Below are 9,545 nucleotides of genomic sequence, written 5' to 3'. Positions count from 1 at the left end.
CATTGGTGTTGCTTAAAAATGAAGCTTCAGCACAGCCCCACAAGGCAGGTTAAAAACGGGTAGTTGGGGTAACTGCACCACAGCAGTCCAGATTGTACCACATGGGACCAATTTGGCAGCCATTCTAATGGGAGTCAATGACAGCCACACCATTAGCTCAGAAGAAAAGAAAACTTTCATAAAGTCAGCCTGGAAACGCCTGAATAAACTTCAGAGCTTCTAAAACAGTTACTATGGAGTCACTATGGAAACAAGCAGTGAGTTAAGCAAAGTGCTAATCTCAGCAAAATACAAAAAAGAATGCTTATAGTCATTTAACTTCTTTATTGCAAGGCTTGGTGCTGAAACACAAGGCTGGCTTACACCCTGAAGTCCCAGACACTCTTTCCTTGCTCAAAAATATACACTAGCACTCAGCTTACTAAAGGATGTATGACTAAAGGACAAATTCAGCCTAACAGAAGCAAAGCACAATATCAGTGGGGGTCTCCCACAAGCCAACCTCACACATTGGGCAGAGAACACGAGAGTTGTCCATGGTGAACAACCAAGGGGGGTTCAAACAGTGGTTCGCACATCCACCCTGGATCTGGGGGAAGTGCAGTCCCAGGGGTACGTGGGACAACACACGTGGCTAAAACGTGCCTCAGGCTTCCCTTCCAGGGAATGCCAAGGAGCAGGGAGGCAACTGATAGCACTCCATCACACAAGCCACATCACACAAGCTGTGTGAGAGTAGCAAATGTAACTCATCTGTAAGGGTTAATGCAAGCTTGCACTCTGTGTAAGGGGTGCTGCTGTTCAGCAGGACTCTGGGAAAGCAAAGCTGAACTACTCTGCAGAACAGAAAATCCACAACACTCACATGGCCACTGCCACACACATAGAGCTGCTTGGTTTTTCTTGGGGAAGGAAAAAGAGATGTGGCTTTGCAGGGGAAGGACCTCAAACCTTCTCATCCCACCAGTACTGTACTGAAAGCAGCAGGAGGTCACATGGGCTAGAAACATTCACGCACTGCTTGCTTTTTAGTAAACAATGAGGAAAGAGTACACGAACCACACTGAAAACAGCTGTAAAAACATTCTTCAAACTGCTGCAGATTTCTTTCTGAACAGCAGCATAAAGGACCAGGAGAAAGAAAAGGGGATTCAGAGCAAACTTTCAGCCTGCAGAGAAACGCATTTGATCACTTCAGAAAGTCAGGTATTTGACAATGAACCTCAGCCTGGATCTTAAAGGTTTCCCAATGCTGACACAAGCAGGACCTGTGCCCTTGTACACAGCCAAGCCCAGATACAGGGCCAGTGTAGCATCATTCTCCTCAGGCAGCCCAGCAGCACATACAAGTGCTGAAACCTGTTTCTGTAAATACACAGCAGTTTCAGCATCTGATTCTTTCCACTCTCCAGCATCCAAACTGGGAGCACAAAAGCCCCACCTTAAAGCTGCTCACACGAAAACCAAATCACACAGCATCACAATTACCCCTCAGATTACAGAACTGAAATTCGCTCCAAAATTCTTGTGGCCAGAATTCCATCACTCCCGACACATTACCACAAAAGCTTTTAACCTCCTCACACATTTTCACAGGACACAATGGTTAGAGGCACATGACTCCTATCACCATTCTAAGCCAATTTTGTTCCAGGCTGTTCATCACCTGTTTTTGGTCTGTTAAACTCTGCCCTTTGGGAAGGAGTGGAATGAGTAGCTAATTCATTACTAGTGAAATTTCTGACATTTATTGATGATGAGAGGATATCTTGCAAGAAGACAGCAAGTTCAAATTTTCACACAGCAGTAGATCATACACTGATGCTGAACACCATGATTGAAGGAGTGTACAGCTAAGTGGTTAAAACAAACTTATGGCCTCTGAGCTTTTAGGAGTCCAGTTCTCTGAGTGCTTCACATTACTGGTCACAGGACAAGGAAAAGCATCAAGGAGCTGCAGCAGTGTAAACATGAAATGCCAAAGAAGTTATTAAAATAGTATTTTATTTTATGAATAAAAACTAAACAGAATTAGGGCATGGTTCTATTTTCTCTTTTTTCTCGTTTCCTTTGAACTATGCTGATCATCTCTTTTTGAACCCAAGCCATATCTACCATTCCTGTGCTGATCCTGCCACTCACTCTCCAGCTGTCTCAGCATTTCCTGTGTCAGAAGTCCCTCCCGCAGCAGTCTGTTGGCAAGAGATCCACGTCCATAGCTTTTCAGATCCTCCTGCCTGCCACCCAGCCGAGAGGGTCTCATCTTGGCTCTTCTCAGCCCTGCAGCCTCCACTGCAATGGACAGTGCCTCTGTGGAGGCTGCACCGTGACGGTCTGACGCCACCCTGGCGTCCCTCTGAGTCCTTGAGAGAGGAAAATCTTCTGACACGACCTCAGCTGTGCCAGGAGCAGCTGCAGACTGGGAAGCTCGGATCAGCTTTGTGATGTTGCAGACACCAATTTGTATAATGTCATCTAGTTTCTTCTGGATATCCCTTACAAGGACAGCGTCAGGGAACATATCCATGAAGCGGTAACTGAAGAGAGGCAAAAGAACACACAATTAAACCTTCTCACTGGGACAAAAATGGGATCTGCACTAAGGACAATGAATATTCATTACATGTTGCATGGGAATACATATTTTAGTTTACATTTCAGCTGCTCCAGTTCTTGTTTCTACCCTTCTCCTTCTGTCAGTCACAGACTGCTGTCTGCAGAACTCCCTCCCTCAACATTGCATTTGTCAAGATCCTCTGAAAGGCCAAAGGAGCCCATCCTGCACCACCTACATGTGGGCTCGAAGACACCGCACTTCAAGGACTCAAAGTCATAAATAACAGGAAAAAATAAACAGTCTACAAGCACAAAGACAGTACCTCAACCACAGATAGAGGTCAAAAACATCATGCACAGCTTCAAGGTGTACAAGTTCCTTGATGGTTTTTGGAGCAGCTAAGGGCCACTTGGTGTGCCGGCAGAGCCAGTCGAACGTCAGAGGCTCGTTTCTACTGAACTGTCGCGCAAACTGAAAAACAAACACATTCAGTCAAGTCCTCAGTCAGGAAAGAAGAAATCCTCAAAGAGTTAAATTCCCCAGAGTCTGTGTGCATAGAATACTCCATAAAACACCTGCTTTGTTTCACACAACCCAAATGCCTCACATTCTTTTACTTAATTACTCAACACAGGAGTCACCTCTCCTTTCCAGGGCCTCATTAACACAATTTGTCCATGGGCCATGCACAGAGCTAAGCAACAAAAGCACAGAGCTATCCAGAAAAGCATAACACTGAAGGCATTTGATTGCATCTAGCAAAGCAGATGGACTTTGTGTCTTTTTTAATCCTCCTATCCCTATTTGGTTAATGATCTTGTTTCAGGGTTGCCAGAGTTTAGAATATTTAATGTATTCCCTGCTTTAGGAAACACACTACCCACAAACCAAACAGATTAATCTGCCCTAGAAATCCACTCTTCTGAAATCCAGACACCTCAGCTCTTTAACTAACAGAAAAACAAGTCAAGTAAGATTTAACTCTAAAACTTTCAAGAGTACTCATGACTTGGAATAAGTGCTTCCTATCTGGCTGATACTAAAGTGGGTTTTCTTGGCCAAGGGATGTGGGGCTTAAATTCACACAAGCATTCACAACAGCCTACCTCCCTCTAACACTACATTATGCCCCTCTGCACCTTCACTACTTGGAATCCAAAAGCTCAGCATTTTCCTAAGGAAGCACTTTTTTCAACTCTTTAATAAATCACTCATTTTTAAAAGATTTTTAGCCATTTTTGAAAAGCAGAGTTCTAGTACTTGTGACATGAGGGCACCACATAATTTTCATTTTTTATACTATTTCATTTTAAAAGTTTAATGCAGGCTTTAAAATGGGAACAATGGCAATACTGTCTAACAAAGTAACAGTCCAAAGTGACATTATTATTAAACCTGCAAAACTGAAAAATCAGCTGACTACAAATTCCTCAAAATAATCACTCCCGGGGCACAGCAAAAAACAATTCATCCAGGCCTGAAAAGTTAAGTGACATAATTCAGAGAGCAACTTGCAGCTCTGTGTTTTCTGAGGTTTAAATTCTGTGTAACTGTATTACAGCATCAGCACTCACCCTTACCCCTACATTCTCTTCTTCTGTTGGCAAGCCAACACCTCGAAGGAGCAGTAACTTGGTTGTTAATGACTGCTTTCAGGAACATGCTAGTGGCAAAGCTTAACACTGCACAAGTGACCAGGGAACACAACTCTCATCCCTCCCAGTTCAGAGCTGACAGACAAGGACAAGCAGTAGCATTTTCAGAGGGAAACAGCAGGAGCTATCCCAACTTGAACTTCCATCATGGGAACCAGTTTTCAGAGGTTAAAAGCTTTGGTCAATAAAAATGGTGAAGAATTCAATACATGTCCAGCTATTTGATATCTTTTATGCTACCTGTGAGCACTTTAGGAATGCTCTCAAATGATCTGATAGCAAAGCCCACAACAAATACAGCAGCTAGGTACAGTCCCAGTGCACTAAAACCCTCTTGGTACAATATAAACACCACATTTTATGAGGGAAAAAAATAGCTGACCTTCAACAAAGTGGTACACACAAAAGGCTCTTTTCTGTTCAAGGGTGCAGTGCAGAAGACGTATCGTGATCGCAGATTGAGTGGAATGTGCTGAATCATATCTGCCAGAAATTTAAAGTCATCAATATTGCAGACAAAGTACATCCCATCCACTTGTGAGAGGCTCACGAAAATATCCTGTGAAAATAAAACCAAATGTAAGAATGTTATTGCAGGAGAGGGTTGTTCAACTTTGTCTTACCAAACCAAAAAATTATTTAGAGTTTGAAAGACTAGTTATACTGAAAGAACAATTAAAAACCATCAAATGTGACAGTAATAAAAAAGTGGGCAGGGGAGTTCCCCCTGCTCTTTTAGCAGAATTTGCATTACATTCTCCAACACGGAGGAGAAGACACAACACACTACACTTTATTTAACCACTTTCAGTCAGTCTCCTACATAATAAAGTTCTGGAAGGTACGTTTTAGTTAGAAAGAACACCATCACAGGAACCCGTTACCACTATGTATAGAAATTTCTCCAGGCTTGTCACTTAGCATGACCCAAAAAGCTAACTTTACAGCATACAGCTCAATAATTGAGGTATTTTTAGCTCAATGTCCAGATCAGATCTATTTTAGGAAGAAAGAAAACACAAGCTAAATACAGTATTCCAATAGAGGAGTTCAAAGAAAACATGAGACACACTCAAGGTCTGGAGAAATGGAAGGTGCCATGCACCCTGCAGGGGAATTTTATGTACCCCCAAAATAATTTCTCTAATGCAAATCTTTGAAAGATTTTTTAAAAACATCTTTAAAGGAACTAAAAGCTTTTTAATTAAATATCTAACAGAATATTTAAGAGATCAAAAACAACACAAGGTTTGTATTAACACTACTATGCTAGCCCAGAAATTGCTAATTAAAAAATTTTAAAGATGTGTTGTTACCCTACCAGGCTAAGTCTTCCAGGAGGTCCCCAGGTATAATCTTTTATTTCAAGGTTAGAAATAAACATTTTGCAACATAACAGCAGATCAGCAGGAACAGTAATGCACATTTAAAACCATGAAAGCTGCCAAGGGTTTCTCAGTTTACTAAAAGCTGTGATAATGACTTTCAATACAGTATTGGAATCTTAATTTCTACTTTATAATATTTAGGTACATCCAAAAGAACTGGTATCTATCTAAAGAGGAGATCAAATAGATCCCACAAAATCAGTTTTCCAAAAGTTACAGTTTTACCACAAAATCCACAGAAACAGGAAAAGAAATCGGGTAGCTTTCAGATATGTGGAAATCTGACATGACCAGTCTTCTAGGAATTTTCAAATAATTTATCTAAATTTAGATCTCTCAGCCTCAGACCTAAATGTCTACATTTAAAATTCAGAAAAGCTGGAATGAAGAAGCTGCTGAACAGTTTTAAACACACGTAAAAATGACTGACACGTTTCAAAGCTCTGAGGTTTAGCACAGAAAAGTTGAACATCCTAAACCTATCTGCAGTCACTTGTGTGGTAGAGAGAAGAATCCAATTGATAAAAAAATACACACAAGGCTGCCTGTCAGGTCTCCCAAGGGCAGATTTGTACAAAGCAATGACTATTAGTGATGCTCCATTTTTAAAGCAGAAGCTAATATTTTGATCATTCTTACAATTAAGTTGGATAGAGTGGCATCAGGAAGATGATAAGCGAACATTTCTATCTGCTCAGGAGTAGGATGTAGGCCAGCTGCCTAAACGGAAAATAAAGAAAAAAACTTCTATTAATTCTCAATATTGTTTTAAAGTTAATGCACCAGAAAGAACATATTGAAAGACAAAATGCAAGAAACCAAAGCACCCTGCAGACTCCATTTTATTTAGCACTTAGCTGAAACTTAAGAGCTTTTGTGCTTGAGCTTTTAGTTCTTAAAGGAGCACATTTAATATAAAAGCAGCATACCAAGTCTCTATTGTAAATGCAGGTCCACCGACGAGGGGAGGGAATGATGCATCTGACTCCATGGTCTCAGAAGGCTAATTAATTACTTTATTATACCATACTATAGTAAAGAATACTACACTATACTAAAGAATACAGAAAGGATACTTACTGAAAGCTAAAAAGATAATTATGAAAACTGGTGACTCCTTCCAGAGTCCCAGCACAGCTTGGCCCCAACTGGCCAAAGAGTCAAAACAACTCACACCAGAGTCCTATCAGGCAATCACCTTTGGGTAAACAATCTCCAACCTCATTCCACACCAGCACAACACAGGAGAAGCAAATGAGATAAGAATTGTTTTCCTTTTCTCTGAGGCCTCTCTCGCTGCCTTTCAGCTTCCCAGGAGAAAAACCCTGGGCGAAGGAATTTTTTCAGAGAATGTGAACGCCACAAGTCTCCAAAGGGGACGTATATCCAACGTCACTCCGGCACAAGACAACTCATTTTTATGGGTTGCAAACAGAAGGAAAAATAATGGGATCAGAATATCACAAGCCAGCCCCAGAGCACAGCTGTATAAACTGGGTACTGAGGTTCTCACCTGGACAGGGGGCACAGCCTGGCTCAGAATGTCCTTGAGCTGCGCGAGGTCGTCGCGGTGCATGGTGGTGACCTCCCCCTGTTTGAAGGAGGAGCCGAAGCGCCCGGCCCTGCCCGCGATCTGCAGGGCCTGCGAGGTGGTGATGGAGTCGATTTCCTTCTCTCCCTTCTCATTGACAGTCGGCTTTACTATGGAGTTAAAAATTATTCTTCTTATACACCTGAAATATTTAAACAAAAACAAAGAGGAATCCTTTGGAATTACTTCCAATATGAAGAATTAAAGCTTTTGCTTTTTTATAAGCTTTCTTCTCCTCGATAGTTAGGGTATCACAGATACTACTTATGGACACAGCATATTCTAAAGTGGCAGGAGAATAATCATCCCTGCACACATCAATCGTGTCCTAATCGCCTCCCAGTCCATTCACCAGCACCTGCCTCAGTAGTTTGTAGTGATGTGACTGCATGTCCTTCACCAATGAAATACATCTGACACTGGGCTGAACTTGCTCTGTATTTCAGAAATGCAAGAGAGTGGTAACTCTGACAACCCAGCCCATTTGACCCCAGCTGATCCAGTAGGCCCTGTCATCCACAGCCAATTATCACGCTGAATTAGGGCCAGGGAGCCATTTAGCTCTTGGAACCAGTTTTAAAAATAAAGCTTAGTTCTGCCTGACCAAATTGATCACCACTTCAAACTTGAAATGTAGGTACTGTGTTATCTAGACACAGCAGATATTTACATGGGTTATCAGACTGGGGAGATAAAAAGCAAGGAAATTAATGTGGCCATCCCACCTGAAGGAAAATAAAAGTACCATAACCTGTTGCAAGTACTTACAAATTGAGTCCCATTCCAATTGCATCTGTAGCAACTAAAATTTTGCACGGATCATCAGGATCATTGAATTTCTTTGCCTGTTCAAGCTTTGTTCCTAAAACAGAATGACAGAACGCTCCACATAGCAAACTTCATACAAAATAAAGACAATACATCACCAAGTCCAATGTCATTATAATAGGCTGAGGAAAAAAAGAAATAAATTGGTATTTGATTGGTATTTGGCCACAGATGGGGGGAGGAGGGAGAGGCAGGAGGGATTTAAATGATTCCCAGAACTGTGGATAGACCTCATTTAATGATATCTATCTGAAGATCAAAATTAAGTACATAATAAAGGTCTAATCCCAAGATTAAAACACCAGTCAATGAAAGCTGATTACTTTCTCTAGCTATATAGAGAAGCCAAACTAGGAAACTAGCACAGCTTTATTTTAAAATAAAGCAAGCAGTAGAAGGGAGTTTTCTCCTAAGAAAAGCACAAGAAGCAGAGCACTCCCTTGCCAATAAAAGCACGAGCGCTTTACCTGGCGGCAGACTGCCGTATATGACAGCACACTCTAATCCTCTGGCTTCGATCTGCCGGCTGACGGAGTAAATGTCATTCTTGCTGAAACAGACAATGCAGTCCCCAGCACGGAGGTTATCCAAGGACTCCAAGGCATAATCCAGCACAGTCAGAGGAGTCAGTCGCTCGTAGTTTCGGACCTACAATTGAAGTTGTCAAAAAGGGTATTTTTTCAGACTCAAATTCTATCATATAGAGACTAACTAGCAATGCATCCTGTAAAGCCAGCAAACTCGAGAGCACCGTGCCCTCCTGGAAGATCAGAGCTGTAAAGGCCCATAAACAGCTGTACCAGCTGCAGCATGCCCCAAAGGGAACTCATCAAACCACTTATCCTCTTACAGAAAAACAGCACCACTATTTAAAAAGGGAAGGAAGAACTTTGAAACATCTTTGCTTTACAGAAATTGAGAAACATTTTAACAAGAGAAATGTATTGCAGGACAACTTTGAGCAGTGATACCCCCAAAAGGACTCTACATTTTTTCCTGTTTTACAGCAAAGAGAATCTGATGTTCTGTCCATAGCTTCTCAGAATTACTTACTTCAACTTCCTCCCCTGTAGTGTACATGAGCTCTGTCACCAAGTCAATAGCAGCAGGTTCTCCACAAACGTGGATTTCTTCTGCACAGAGGCCTGAACAAAGTCCAGTGAAATAAAAAGCAAAAGGTTACTTGTTTATATACAACAGTAGCTTTAGCTGGCTCTTAAGGTATCAAAAAATTGTATTTTGGTTGCTAAACACAACAAAGGCTGTATTTCACCTTCTTCAAGGACCCAAACCTGCACCTAAAGCCTTTCCCACAATACACCATTTCCCTATAGCTGATCTCTTACCAGCAGGTGATATTGACAATTCATGAGTGTGATAATCAGAGCAGCCAATACCTCACTGGACCCTCTTGGCCAAAACAAAAGGTACCTCAGCCACTGAACAAATGAAGCAAAGCTTTGAGTATGTTTTACTTACTACTCATGTTTTACTAACTCCCAAACCATAGCAGAACTGAGGAGTTT

At 41.6% G+C, this 9,545-nt stretch overlaps 1 protein-coding gene across 3 annotated transcripts in view; it reads right to left on the bottom strand.

Moving 5' to 3' along the window:
* Positions 1-1,725: 1,725 nt before the first annotated feature.
* The window catches only part of SUPV3L1 (Suv3 like RNA helicase), a 19,751-nt gene continuing 11,931 nt past the window's right edge, over positions 1,726-9,545 (bottom strand). Inside the window, exons 8-15 of one of the 3 annotated variants that reach the window (XM_038140710.1) lie at positions 9,073-9,164; positions 8,487-8,667; positions 7,960-8,053; positions 7,114-7,333; positions 6,240-6,320; positions 4,595-4,771; positions 2,880-3,028; positions 1,726-2,537 (exon numbers count right to left, since the gene is read on the bottom strand). In XM_038140710.1, coding sequence (XP_037996638.1) covers positions 2,045-2,537; positions 2,880-3,028; positions 4,595-4,771; positions 6,240-6,320; positions 7,114-7,333; positions 7,960-8,053; positions 8,487-8,667; positions 9,073-9,164 — 1,487 coding nt within the window. In that variant the 3' untranslated portion in view covers positions 1,726-2,044. The remainder of the gene's footprint in view (positions 2,538-2,879; positions 3,029-4,594; positions 4,772-6,239; positions 6,321-7,113; positions 7,334-7,959; positions 8,054-8,486; positions 8,668-9,072; positions 9,165-9,545) is intronic. The other 2 variants (XM_038140712.1, XM_038140711.1) reach the window with 2 other exon arrangements.

This window comes from Motacilla alba, chromosome 6, assembly GCF_015832195.1.
Source record: "Motacilla alba alba isolate MOTALB_02 chromosome 6, Motacilla_alba_V1.0_pri, whole genome shotgun sequence".
Classification (NCBI taxonomy): domain Eukaryota; kingdom Metazoa; phylum Chordata; class Aves; order Passeriformes; family Motacillidae; genus Motacilla; species Motacilla alba.
The sequence above is the reverse complement of the archived record's forward strand: the minus strand, read 5'-3'. Positions and strand labels throughout refer to the sequence as shown.